General features: G+C 42.3%; 1 protein-coding gene across 2 annotated transcripts in view; it reads left to right on the plus strand.

Annotated features, from left to right (window-relative positions):
- The window catches only part of FLRT2 (fibronectin leucine rich transmembrane protein 2), a 99,125-nt gene extending 86,157 nt beyond the window's left edge, over positions 1–12,968 (plus strand). For both annotated transcript variants that reach the window (XM_079767619.1, XM_079767620.1), the window contains exon 2: positions 4,288–12,968. In XM_079767619.1, the coding sequence (XP_079623745.1) occupies positions 4,723–6,705 (1,983 nt within the window). In that variant the 5' untranslated portion in view covers positions 4,288–4,722 and the 3' untranslated portion in view covers positions 6,706–12,968. The remainder of the gene's footprint in view (positions 1–4,287) is intronic.
- Positions 12,969–14,661: the final 1,693 nt, after the last annotated feature.

The following is a 14,661-nucleotide window of genomic DNA, read 5'->3' on the forward strand; positions in this document are numbered from 1 at the left end:
CCCAGCAGTAGAGACTTACAAATGAAATGGCTAGTGATTATGAAACATGGGCTTGCTTATGACCTTCTAGAAACTGGACTACCTCAGTGAGGAGCAGACAGAGTTGGGGCAAAGGGCTGCGCAGACCAAGTTTTGTTCTTTTTCTCAGCTGGGCTGACCGTTGCCTCTTGACCAACATTACAACCAGCTTGGATCCATGTGCAGAACTTCTCCAGTCTTCCCTTGCTTGCAGCTTCTTATCTTTCAGGTTGTCACATAGATGATACTTCTCCGTCAGTGTGTTTTGCCTAATAACCCATGGGATAGTTTACTGCTATCCCATGGTACCATAATTCTCAGATGCCCCAAAGTTGGTGCTCTTTATGCAATACCGTAATTCCCTCCTTATCCAGTATTCTCCACTCACTAAACTTTAAGCCTCACAAAAACCACATCAGCTCTGCAAAAAGACTGCACCTCATTCTAGTGCCCAGTAAATACTGGTCGAGGAAATGAATGCAAAACAAACTGCATTTTCAGTATGTGCGGCAAGGCGCATGTTTAGGTTTTGTTCATTAGAAACTGACCTTTAATTGTCTCTGTAAAATCAGAATAATAATGTCAACCCTTTCAGGTGCTCAGATGATGGGGCAGGTCAATGTTTCTCAACTTGGGGAGATGTGCATCCCGGGGGACATTTAGGTGGCAATGTCTGGAGACATGTTTGGGTGATTATGGTAGCTCCATAACAAAAGAATTACTGGGCGCAACGTGTCAGTAGTTCTGAGATTGAGAAATCCTGGGGTAAGAGAGTGGGCACAGATGGTGGCAGGTCAAAGGTGATTTTATTTTGCTTTATATACTGGAGTTTACCTCGTTGGATAGTACCAATAATAAGTACACAGAGAAGAACAGTTTATAATTATTATGTTTTTGCAATGTGTCAGGCACTATATAAGCTTTTGATAATATTATCAAACTTAATCCTCTCAAGAGTGCTGTGAGTTAGGAACTCATTTCTCTTATGGGGAGACTGAGACTTAACAGGTTAATTTGTCCAGAGTCCTACGGCCACTGAGGGTCAGAGGTAGGACGGGAACTCAGGGCCCCGTCTTTTGGCTATGGCTCCGTACTACTTTCTCTGCAATTACAGTCTCCAGCTTGAGGTCTAACAAGGTTTCTGCCTTCAGTATTCAGTAGGAATTAGAGCTGAAAATATAGAGGAAATTTTAGCCTACTGAAATTCAAAAATGTCTTTTTCTACGTGTTTGTGATTTTACACTTGCGCTACTTTGCATGAAGACACAGTATATTGGATGACATAATATGAAGGCTGTTGTTGATCCAAGGATGAGAAAAAAAAAATCTACCATGCACTGTTATTTTGCGGGGTTCCCAGGAAGCTCAGCAAAAACCCTGAGAATTTGTTGTCATTCCAAATTGCACTTGTCAGAGCTGATCAGCACATTGTGATCTAGACGGGACTTTTCTCCGAGGAAGGTGGATACACAGTAACGTTTGCCCTGCAATCCTGTGAAGAGCCCTCCTCAGGATGGAATCCTCTTCTCATGCAATCAGAAAAGGAGCACTCCTGAGTAGCATAACCTGCAAGGGCGCAAGGCCTGGGGCGGAGGGACTTACTCCGCTTCCTGCAGAGGACACAGCTCAGGCAGGTGGAACATTTCCAATTTGGGTACATAATGAGAGTCCAGGTCCAGTCCTGAGCACTTTGTTCACTCCCAGTGATTATGGCCTAGAGGCTGTTAGCTGAGGAACTTTCAAGTCAATTCTGTCACCCTCACGTATTGGTTTATTGTTTCTCAGGCCCTAAAATCTTGGCAAGTCGGCACAGTTAAGCATCTACTGTTTTTACATAGGAACTGACTGAGAGACCCTGGAGCAGCTGTTTTTCCCCCTTAGGAAAGTTTTATTCACTGTGGGTTACTACCACGCTTGGAAGCTTCCTGTGTAGGACTCAAAAACATCCTAGATTTTATTCTTTCACTCTCTGTTTCCTACCTCCCTTGAAGAGTAAATGCTAATAGCACTGCACAGTTTTTTGTTCTTCAATAAAGCATGCAAGTGGACTCCTCTGATTACAAATGACTCAGACCAGACATAGTGCTTGTCATTCAGATAAACGCTCTTCAAGAGTCCGCTGAGGCCAGGTGACAGTCACTGAGGCCAGGTGACATATGTCGTCATTGCACTGCCCCACCTATAAAATGTCATTTACGCATCAGATGTAATTTGAGACTATCTCTAGGGGACAGAAGTAGTTAGTAAGCCTTATGACTGTAGTTTTCTCAAAAGAGTCATTGGACATCATGGTCTTACACTCACTTTGCATGTAATAAATTAAAACTGAATGCGTAAGTGAGATGGCACTGTGTGTAGGACAGTGCTTCTCAGATTTTAATGGGCACACCCGAGGCTCTCGCTAACATGTAGGTCAAGGTGATGTTCCTGATCCAAGGATCATACTTGAGTAGCAGGCTATTGGGGAACATTGAGATGGTTTGAACATTTGAAACCTGAGCTAAGGAAGGCACCAAGCGTATGGCATTAAACTCATTTTTCCTTTCCTACTCTTAGTTGTATTCTTTTACCATAGAGGGATTTTGCTAGAGGAGATGGCTACTGTTCAGTGACAAACCATATATCTGTAAGTTTAACAAGTTAAATAATGTTTGATTTTTTTTTTTTTTATAAAGTAACATCCATCTGTTTATGCCTAGAAAGAGACTCCCACCCCCCACCCTTTTTTTAAAGAAAAGATTTCTGAACAATAAGTAATCGATTTGACCATTTTGGTCATGAAAGACATTTTTAGATGGTTCACCATCTTTTAAATTGTAGAAGACATTTACAATATCCTTGACACTTCAATAGCACTTACAAGTTGTTGTTGTTTTTTTAATTATGTTTCTAAAGATAGCTAAGGGAACGATTTCAAATAGTTACTCCGTGCGTTTTGATATAGGTTATTTCAATCTCTGGATATTGGTGAGAATTAAGAGACTCATAGCTTTCCATGTCCTGTCATGTTAGCTTACCCTGTAGGAAAATCAAATCTGACACCTTTCAATTAGCTCCTTTACCTCTCTGATCTCGAAACAGATGAGACATGTCCCAGAGCATGAAGGCATGGTTGCTATCTGTGGGCTGCCTTCACTTCTGCAACTGTGTCTTCTATCCTGTCAAAGTTTACTGCAAGTCCTTCTTTAAAAGCAGGAAAAACTCACAGGTGGGAAGAAGGTTCTGCTGTTGAAAAATAATGTATTCCCAATCATGAGCTCTGCAATCCTCAAAGGGATCACAGTGGCATATCTCATCTATACCTGGAGGTCCCGAAAGAGAGGATAAGTGAAAATGTGTTATGGACTGGAGTTTGGTCATTCTAATTGGTAACTCAGAGGTAAGCTGTTTTGGAGAAAGACAAAGGATGAGAGGAGGCAAGAAATGGGGAAGAAATGTCTTCTCTCTGCCATCGCTCATGCCTTGGCACCTTATGTTTATAGTGCTTCATCACAGTGTCAGATCAAAAGGCTGCATCTTTAGCCTGGCCACGGTGGCTCAGTGGTTGAATGTCGACCTGTGAACCAGGCGGTCACGGTTCGATTCCCATTTGGGGCATATGCTTGGATTATGGGCTCGATCCCCAGTAGGAGGCATGCAGGAAGCATCCAATCAATATTCTCATTGATGTTTCTATCTTTCTCTCCCTCTCTGAAATCAATAAAAAATTATATATAGACACACACACACACACACACACACACATATATATATATATATATATATATATATATATATATGGGCTGCATCTTTTTAAATGACTTTGTCAGTCCCTATTTTGCATTGGTTTATTTATAACTCAAAAGGGTTTCACATTGTTTTTCCTTAAATCTCATTAGTTCCTCATTCACTTGTCTCATCTTGAAAACAAGACTTGGACCAGTTGGATTTGTAGGTGACCTACAGTGGGTTCAGCAGTGTGCTTATCTATTTTGATATGCAAATAGGTACTGAAGAGAAGGGGCTGATTGGGATTGTAAAATGCACAATATGATCATCTGTAGTGAGAGGTAACAGTATGATTTTGTTTGGAAGATAATTGAGTCATTTTCATTTCTTGAATACCTTTGCAACTAAATCGTTGTTACTTAAAGTACCACTTAATGCCAATCACCTGCCTCTAAGTCATTTAGTCCCAATTACATCATTCTTGAAAGGTGTACAATCAGGTCAACACTCCTTCCCTTACTTCCCCTAACTGACTTTTTTCTATCTTCTTCCCTACAACAGGTTGCAGATTGAGCTTAACCGAGAAGTTCAGAGGCTGACTAACGCTGACTGGGACTACAACCGGAGAAGGGTCTTCCGCCTGCCCAGCTGGGCCCCTATTGAGCGCTCCTAACTTGGCTTCCTTAGTTGCCTGTGCAGAAAATTATTGCTTGGAGCGTCTGTATAGAAAATTTTCTCTATTGAATTTTTTTTTCCTTTTTTTTTTTTTTTTTTCACATGGAGGACAATAGCAAGGAGGGCACCACAGGCTGATAAGACCAGAGGCCGCAGGAAGATCCTTCCACCGTGGGCCTTTGGGACTTTTCCTCTGGTTGGATTTCTGGACTGTGACAGACCCCATCCAATCATTTGGGTTTTTCTTTTTTTTCTTTTTTTTTCTCTTCTCCATCTTTTTCTTTTGCCCAGCACATTGTATTTTGTTTTTGTACTTCAGCAATGGGCCTGCAGACCACACAGTGGCCCAGCCATGGGGCCTTTCTCCTGAAATCGTGGCTTCTCATTTCCCTGGGGATCTGCTCACAAGTGTCCAGACTCCTGGCGTGCCCCAGCGTGTGCCGCTGCGACCGGAACTTCGTCTACTGCAACGAGCGCAGCTTGACCTCAGTGCCTCTTGGGATCCCGGAGGGCGTAACCGTGCTCTACCTCCACAACAACCAAATCAATAACGCGGGGTTCCCTGCAGAACTGCACAACGTCCAGTCGGTGCACACGGTCTACCTGTACGGCAACCAGCTGGATGAGTTCCCCATGAACCTCCCCAAGAACGTCCGCGTCCTCCACTTGCAGGAAAACAACATTCAGACCATCTCGCGCGTGGCTCTTGCCCAGCTCCTGAAGCTGGAAGAGCTGCATCTGGATGACAACTCCATCTCCACGGTGGGGGTGGAAGACGGGGCCTTCCGGGAGGCGATCAGCCTCAAGTTGCTGTTTCTCTCCAAGAACCACCTGAGCAGCGTCCCCGTGGGGCTCCCTGTGGACTTGCAGGAGCTGAGGGTGGACGAGAACCGGATCGCTGTCATTTCAGACATGGCCTTTCAGAACCTCACGAGCTTGGAGCGGCTCATTGTGGACGGGAACCTCCTGACCAACAAGGGCATCGCCGAGGGCACCTTCAGCCACCTCACCAAGCTCAAGGAGTTTTCCATGGTGAGGAACTCGCTCTCCCACCCCCCGCCTGATCTCCCAGGGACGCATCTGCTCCGGCTGTATCTGCAGGACAACCAGATCAACCACATCCCCCTGACAGCCTTCGCCCACCTCCGGAAGCTGGAACGGCTGGATATCTCCAACAATCAGCTGCGCGTGTTGACCCAGGGGGTCTTCGATAACCTCTCCAACCTGAAGCAGCTCACGGCGCGGAACAACCCTTGGTTCTGTGACTGCAGCATTAAGTGGGTCACCGAGTGGCTCAAGTACATCCCTTCCTCTCTCAACGTGCGGGGCTTCATGTGCCAGGGTCCCGAGCAAGTCCGGGGGATGGCCGTCCGGGAGTTGAATATGAATCTTTTGTCGTGTCCCACCACGACCCCGGGCCTGCCTGTCTTCACCCCGGCGCCCAGCACCGCTGCTCCCACCACCGAGCCGCCCACGCCCGCTGCCCCGACCCCGAGCAAAAGCTACCCGCCTCCGACTCCCACCACCTCCAGAGTTCCCACGATCCCCGACTGGGATGGCAGAGAAAGAGGGACCCCGCCTCTTTCGGAGCGCGTCCAGCTGTCTGTGCATTTCGTGAATGACACCTCCATCCAGGTCAGCTGGCTGTCTCTCTTCACGGTGATGGCCTACAAACTCACGTGGGTGAAAATGGGCCACAGTCTAGTCGGGGGCATCGTGCAGGAGCGCATCGTCAGCGGGGAGAAGCAGCATTTGAGCCTGGTAAACTTGGAGCCCAGGTCCACCTACCGGATCTGCCTGGTGCCACTGGACGCGTTTAACTACCGGGCGGTGGAGGACACCGTTTGTTCCGAGGTCACCACGCACGCCTCGTATTTGAACAACGGCAGCAACACTGCCTCCAGCCACGAGCAGACGACGCCCCACAGCCTGGGCTCCCCTTTCCTGCTGGCGGGCCTGATCGGGGGCGCCGTGATCTTCGTGCTCGTGGTCTTGCTCAGCGTCTTCTGCTGGCACATGCACAAAAAGGGGCGCTACACGTCCCAGAAGTGGAAATACAACCGCGGCCGGCGGAAAGATGACTACTGCGAGGCGGGCACCAAGAAGGACAACTCCATCCTGGAGATGACGGAGACCAGCTTTCAGATCGTCTCCTTAAATAACGATCAGCTCCTTAAAGGAGATTTCAGACTGCAGCCCATTTACACCCCAAACGGGGGCATTAGTTACACAGACTGCCACATCCCCAACAACATGCGATACTGCAACAGCAGTGTGCCAGACCTGGAGCACTGCCACACGTGACGGCCTGGCGCACAGGGACGCTCCCGGGAACACACACGTGTGTGCGCCTAAGAGACACGCAGGTTACATTTGATAAATGTTACTCGGATGCATTTGTGCATTTGAATACTCTGTAATTTATACGGTGTACTATATAATGGGATTTAAAAAAAAAAAGTGCTATCTTTTCTATTTCCAGTTAATTACAGACGGTTTTGTAACTCTTTGCTTTTTAAATCTTACAAAAAAATATATATATAGTTGCTGAAGTACTGTACAGGGTTGTACAAAGAGAACCCAACGCCAAGGCGAAAGAACCGGTGATTCTTCCTTCCGATGCACATTAACCACTTTGCTGTTGACGCGGTCAGGATACACATTCCTTTTCCTAGAGCTGGTGGTCAGATGAATGGGCCATGAAAATGGACTCATCGGGGTAGGAGAAATAATAGGGGTCAAACAAAAGATGGCCCAGATATCTTCATGCTATTTCTATCCTTCCTGGTCTGGAAGGAAAGTTTTTAAAAAAAAATGCCAAAATATAAGAAAGGAGGTAGTTACCCTGATTTGACCCAAAGCAGGAAATGGAGAGAGCATGACCAGGAAGGCAGTTCCTGTGAGATAAGTTAACCCAAACGGGCGGCATCAAGAAAATGAGGCGAGTTTTGAACAAACCCTCAAACCCGGGGGGTTGGTGTTCTGACCAGGAACTTAAAAAAATCACTCCTCAGCGCTTCCCTGGTCCTATGTGATGACAGAGTTAGAGACCCGAGTCTGATTCTACTCATCTTCAGGGACAGGTACGATGTCCCAGCAAGAAAATTCCCTTTAGAAGTGTTACTATTCAAAGTATATGTCAGGTTGAATCACATTCAACAGAGATATATTCTAGAATACTTTTTTTAGAAGAGGCTAATAAAAATAATGGGAAGATTATATTGAATGGAATTATTTTTGATAATGAGAATTATTTGGTAGAGTCACTGCAGCTATGTCAACATGATATTGAGACAAACCAGGTGTCATCAGTGTTTGGAACAGACTAAAACAGCTATTTAAAAATTATTGATACTCTTCAGACAAAAGCAAGAGATCCGTGGTTCTGCTATACTGTCAACTGCCTTTGTTAGTATCATGTTGAAATAGCTTGAACTAATACCTTTAACCCCTGGCAAATTCTTGTCTTCCAATCACCTCACATATATTTTCATAATTAGCTGTTTATGCTGTTTGATTTTCTCCCCGCTCTGCTCAAAATTTGAAAGAAAATTATGGATGCCAGTCTTGGTTGCACAAAATATCCATATATACTTTAAAATGTGTACTAATTTTCACCGCTAATAATTCTATAAGGGTACATCAAAACTGAACAAAAATGCATTTTAAAAAAAACACCAATATTGAGTTTTCTCCTTGGACTGACTTTGATTCTGTCCCATTTTGAAATTTTATTTATTCCTTTTCAATCTTGGATGTTCCTCTTCTTTGGGAATTGCAGAGAGATAATCAATCTTATATTAACATGATAACAGATGAAAAATGAACAAGTCAGAGAGCCAAGGTTTTTTCCCCCCAATCTTGGCAGGGCTGGGCACAGAGCAGAGGGCATAGAGAAGAGAGGGATGTTTGAGCTTCAATCTGGACCATTTTGAGGCAATGTCCATCTTCAGAAAGCATATATAATTTCCTCCTTTCCATCCCTTAGATTTAGAAGGGCTATAGACCTCATATATCCTCTGAAAAAAATATACCCTTGGAAAATTCTTTTCAAAGTCAAATTTAGGCATTTCACTCTGTGTTGCATATTTCCTCTACCACTGGCCATTATTTTAGGGACCCATAAAGTTAATGTCACAATCATTTTGTGCTTGCGCTCACTCACACACACACACTCTCTCTCTCTCTGTCACTCACTTTTAACAAAATAGAACTGTGATGTGTCTTCTTTGTAAGTTTAGGTATAAAATGCTATGCAAGTTTTTCTTTCTAGTAAGAGCTTTATTTTCTTTAATAATATAGCCCCAACTTATATGTTTTACCCTTCCTTGTCCCTCAGAATAAGCAGAAAACATAACTGATGATATCATGTTCTAGACACAAGAATTGAAACTGTGCAGTCAGTTGAGCTGAAATTAACTATGAATTAATTGAATTAATTCTACAGTGATTTTGATTTCCATTTTAGTTGATTAGCTAGTGAGTTTTGGCTGTTGCTTTTCTAGAGCTAGGTCCACACAGTGAAGTGATAAGACAATCTTTGCAGGTGATCAGTAATAAAGCAGTGAACCATCTAAACTTCAGGACAATGACATGGGGTTTTGTGTATTCAACTGGATAATTCACTTCCACCTCCCTCTTCACCTTGGCTGTGTAGATAAAACTATGTGTTCAAATGATGGTACTTTGACTTTTGAAGTTGTTTTTCCTTTTATTCACAGAATAATCACTCTTATTTATTTGTGTTGTGTGTCTAACCCCTAGTGGGATATTTGGCTGCTAAAATGATTTACTCTGGGCCAAGGTTGGAGAGGTTCTTTAACATCTTATGGGATTCACAGAATTATTTGGGGCTTAAGTGGTATATTGGGGACTAGTCCTGTGAAATGGTTAGGATAATCGCTAAAGATTCCTTTGCTAGAAGATGCTCCTGAAGAGAGAGAATCTGGTTACATCTTGTAGTGCAACATGACAAAGATGGCTAAAATGAAAAGCAGTTCCCTGTTTGTAATCACATACCCGAGGCGCTCACCTACACCAAGATGAGAAACACATCATGGGATTTGTAATATGGTATGTGTTTTAGAAAAACTGCTAAACAACCATCAGTGGTGGATTATGCTTCGAGTTATTTGGGCCTGTTTTGCTGGCATCGTTATGTATTCTGAGGTGTTCAATTGAGAGTCAAAGTTGAAGGTGCAGGCCAAGACTGTGAGCAAAGCCATACCCACTGGCTTATAAAGAGCTTGATGCTGTCTGACCAAGTGAGATGATTTCAGAGAGTAGGCCACCAACATGCAGAGGAAATTCTTAAAGGAAAAGGCATAGTCATGATCATAGAGATATTACTGACCATCATTCATGCCCAGGGTCATCATTAATACCTGCTTGTTTAAGGAAATGTGTTTGATCATGGTGGGACCCTGGGCTTTCCTCAAAACTACCAGACGCATTAGTGGCCCATCAGATGGGACAGTCACAGGCAGAGACTGGACTGTGTTCCCCTCGTTCTACCCTGTGAGAAATATTGCAATTTCTAATTATCTGGATGTTGGTTGAAAATACATTAGAATTTCCCCCACCCTGAGGTTAAAAAAAAAAGGTGTAATGTGACCAGTCTGGTAAGAAGTATTAATGAAGTAGCTAATAGTACAGATCTATTTCCTACCAGTGCAGATCGTAATGGTTTCAGACATTTCACAGGAGTCAGAACTTCCCCACTGAGGACATGCTCTTCGTGTGAGCAGAGCATCCATTCCAAACACAGGGAGCAGATGTGGTCCTTGACCAGCGAACCTCAGCTGCAGAGCCCATAGCAAACTTGGACAGTGAAGTGGTTACTTTCCATTGACTTCTTTGTTCATAACACCTTTCTCTAACCCATCACAAGGAGACATTACGTTTCACTTTAGAAGGTGAGAATAACTTTCCAGCTGCCTGGGAAAGCAAAGTAGGAAAGAGTGGCCAATTGGGAAAGAGATATATACACAGAACAAACGAAAGACCCTTCCGGTCCTCAATCCTGTCAAGCCTTGCCTGAGGCTCTTATTTTTAATGCAAAGCTCTAATATAGAAAGCTGTCATTTACATCCTTCCCTGATGTCTTCAGCAGGATAGAAAGACAGTACTGGCGATGGGGGATGCTTGTCACTGAGTGTGGGGAGAACATTTTGTACACATGACACTGTTGTTATAACACACAAATCATGTCATTTTGCTAAGCGCCTCGTTTTTCTAGCAGCACACCCACCAGAAGAGCACAAAGCAAGGCCATCGCAACAGGCATTTTTAAACAAGTGCAAAACACGTGTGTGCACACACAAACGCACATGCTGGGGCATTTGTAGAGAGATGGGATGTCAGATTTATAACCTTTCGGAGGCAAGATGAAGGCGTTGCCACTGTGTGTCCCTCAGAGGACCAGCATATCTTCACTGAGAGTTAACCCTGATGATGTGTTATTGTTTGAATCATATGTTGATTTGCTTCTGTTCTCGTGCGTTCTCGCTGACAAGGGACTGCAAGGGGCTGGAAGATTCTGCATCGCTCACCCTCTGAGACCTATCATGTCACACACTTTGTTAACTACAAATTCACTCTACACTATACAGTACCTTGTTGATATATTCAGTAAAGGCTTATTTTAAAAGAAAACCACATTGTGTTTATCTGAGTAAATTTATTGGGTTACAGCCAACGCTTGTTAATGGTAGAGAAACGAGGGATGGTTCTAGATCATACAGGAAAAGGCAGGAATGAAGGAGGGAATAGGGTTTTTGTTCTCGCCTACCTTGAAGACAATGTTGGTGTTTTAAGATCATTTGACTCTTTTCATGTAAGGGTTTTACATTAAATCTTCATGTTCTCTTCTATTTCTTAAATCATGTGTTCCTAAAAATATCTTTAAAATGTAAACACATACTTTGAGCATATTATTTTGTATTTGTGAAGCCTATGTTGTTTAGCATATAAGTAAACACCAATGTAGTTATATAATCAGAGTAGTCTTTTCCCTTATAAATTATTGGCTTTAAATGTCAATTTTCCTTAAGAATTCTTCTGGTTTTCTACTTCCGAATTTTTTATCGCTCATCTACCTATACTTTTAATTAGCACTTATGAAAAACTATCTATCCATATGCCCAAATTTGACTCTGGATTAATCTCATGATCTTCCAGGCCCCCCTCCCCTTTTTCTAAATCCCCTCTTGTCCATTTCACTAATAATACATTAGAGATTAAATCAGGAAATAAAATCACGACACTACAGTTAACTAGTATTAATTATTTGTAGAATCTCTATTGGAAAAATAACTATCAAAGGCAGTGGTAATGAGTGATTCATATTAACTCTGGGAGATTTCATTCAAAATAATGTTCATGTGTTTCGGGTTACTTTTATCAAGGGTTACAGACCTTATTCTAAGAAGACCAGATCCTTAGTTGAGGAATATCATTCATTCAAAAAAGTTTATTAAACTTCTGCTTTGTTCCAGGCACTGGGCTGTGTTTAGAGGTCTTATAGGCGACTAAAATACAGTCTTAGCCATATAAAATATACCTTCTACTCCACAATGTTCCTAAAGAAATGTTTGCTTGTTCAATGTATTTACTCCTCATCCACTTTATATGGAGGATCATGTTAGGTTATAGAGGGGATCAGAGAAAAGTATGACCCTACTGCTAAGGAGCTCACAGATTATGTAATAAACTCATGTTCTCACTCATTCTAGTGTCTGAGAGCCTATGTAATGACTTCACACTCATTAAACTCAACAAAGTATCTAAGGTAACAAAAGAGACATATGTACATGTTGGTAAATATAATGACACGTCTGTCATATATTAGATGATCTTGGTGTTTAATAGATGAAACAAAGTGATCGTACATGGATAAAATCAGAACTCAATTTTAATTAATTTTTCAAATTTATACCAAGCACTTTAAACATGTAAGACTTGTATTTGATAATTACACATGCAACCTCTTAAACTTCCACTGAGTGCCAGAATGGAAATCAAACTAAAATACTAATAATGGCACCCCCAAATTATTGAGCATCACTATATATGTAAGACTGCATTCCAAGTGCTTTGATAGAGGTGATTGCATTTTGTCTTTTACTCTGTAAGGTGTATTCTGTTATTAATTTTATTCAGATTTTAAAACTCAGCTTCCTGAAAATGGCAGAGTCAGGAATTAACCCCACGCATGACTCTATGGACTTTTAACTGTTTTCTTGCCTCTTAATAAATTGACTAGCCTTAACACTGACTAGCCTTTAGGACAAATTTGTAGTTAATGTTTTACACTTTTGATAATGGAGGTATTATCTCTTCACTCTGGATGCATATATTAAATAGTGTTTGTGACAAATCAAGGGAAAATTTTATAAACCTCAAAATATCTATGTCTTTGAAGTTCCTTAATAGACCATCCCCATATTTTAATAGAAATTCTGTTTTTGTGATTATGTGATGGCTGCACATTTATCTGATTTGAAAGCTTCAAATGGAATCAGATATGTCTACACCCACAGGGCGAGCTGAGCAAACTATTAAAAGGACTCGAGTAAGGTTATTTTTAGTAATAAATTCATTTTATACTGGAGAGGTTGCTCTAAGTATTTTGTAGATCCTGCTGAAGATGCTCACACGTCAGAATCTATTAGGGCATTAGCAAACCAGTTTCTGGATTTATACTGTTTTCAAAGCACAAATGGAGAATGTATGCTTTAGAGGATATTACACAAGCTTTATATTCACTAGTCATATAAAAGTTAGGAATAAAGCTTTTTTTTTTTTTTGATAAAGCTTTCTTAATGTCATACTCCAAACCAGATGTCATTTTAACACATGCACCAGCTGGTAATTCCATGTGTCCATTCCCTTGGTATGAAGTATAAACTAGATAAAAATGTCAATCTACCCTTTGGAGGATTCTTATCATTTCAATGAGATCTTAAAACTCCATATTGAGTCAATCTTTTCCTAATCAAATAATGTGTTAGCTCAGAGCCTGCTCAACTCTTTGGCTTGGGTAGTATGGGCCTTTGTTAGTTTAGTTTTGTTTCCATTCAGTAAATATTTGTTGAGGCCAGGTACATTTTGTTGCTGAACAGCCTGCTTTCCAGGAGAGCTAATTGGACCATCAATCTCTCCTGGCCTTAGCCAGTTTGACTCAGTGGATAGAGAATTGGCCTGCAGACTGAAGGGTCCGGGGTTCGATTCCGGTCAAGAGCATGTGCCTCGGTTGCAGGCTCCTTCCCGACCTGGGCCCTGGGAGGCAACCAATCAATGTGTTGCTCTCATATCCATATCCTAGGCTGTTGCTGCCATGTTGCTCTCTGAGCGCTCACCCTCCTGCATTTAGTCAGCCCACTGTCATAGCCCAGCACTTACATGCTCTCTCACATGTGTTTGCTTCTCTGTTTCCTAACTCGATCATGGCTAATACCCTTGCTCCAGTCTGTTACCAGGTGAACTGAATGCCTGATTGTGACACTGTCTTATTTAAAAAAAATATTTGTGTCACATATATGTCAAAGCACACATTTCTCTCTGGTATTCGTACAAGTATTTCTTCCTCAGTCATTGTGTGCTTTATTTTTTTAAATATATTTTTATAGAGGAAGGGAGAGGGAGGGAGAGATAAAAAACACCAATAATGAGAGAGAATCATTGATCAACTGCCTCCTGCATGCCCCCTACTGGGGATTGAGCCTGCAATCCAGGCATGTGCCCTTGACTGGAATCAACCCATGACTTCCTGGTTCGTAGGTCCATGCTCATTCACTGAACCACATCAGATCAGCTGGGCTGTGCTTTATTTTCGATATATACTTAAAATGAATAAACAAACAAGGTTTCAGGCTATCTTCAAGCGATCCCAAGATCCTCATAATGCTCTAGTTTTGCTCAAGGTCTTTCATACTATGACATTGATTTTTCTCCTTTGCCTGGTGACAAGGTTCTCTTTCAAGATACAATTCAAATGCTCCCTTACCCCCCAAACTTTCTTGAATCACACCTGTCAGTAACTGATTCCCCTGGTGCAGTTAATATAACTTTTAAATACTTTTGTTTATAGCACCTCTGTAAGATAACTTCCCATGGGTCTGTTCCAGGCCTGCTTTCTGGGGCCCATGGAGACAGAGGGCATATTCTGTCATTGTATCTCATTCAGGGCTGAGTAAGGTGTTTAGCCTCTGGCTGGTGCCCAGCACACGTTTTTTGGACAAAGTGTGAATGGAGCACATG

The sequence above is a fragment of the Cnephaeus nilssonii genome, assembly GCF_951640355.1.
Source record: "Cnephaeus nilssonii genome assembly, chromosome: 4".
Classification (NCBI taxonomy): domain Eukaryota; kingdom Metazoa; phylum Chordata; class Mammalia; order Chiroptera; family Vespertilionidae; genus Cnephaeus; species Cnephaeus nilssonii.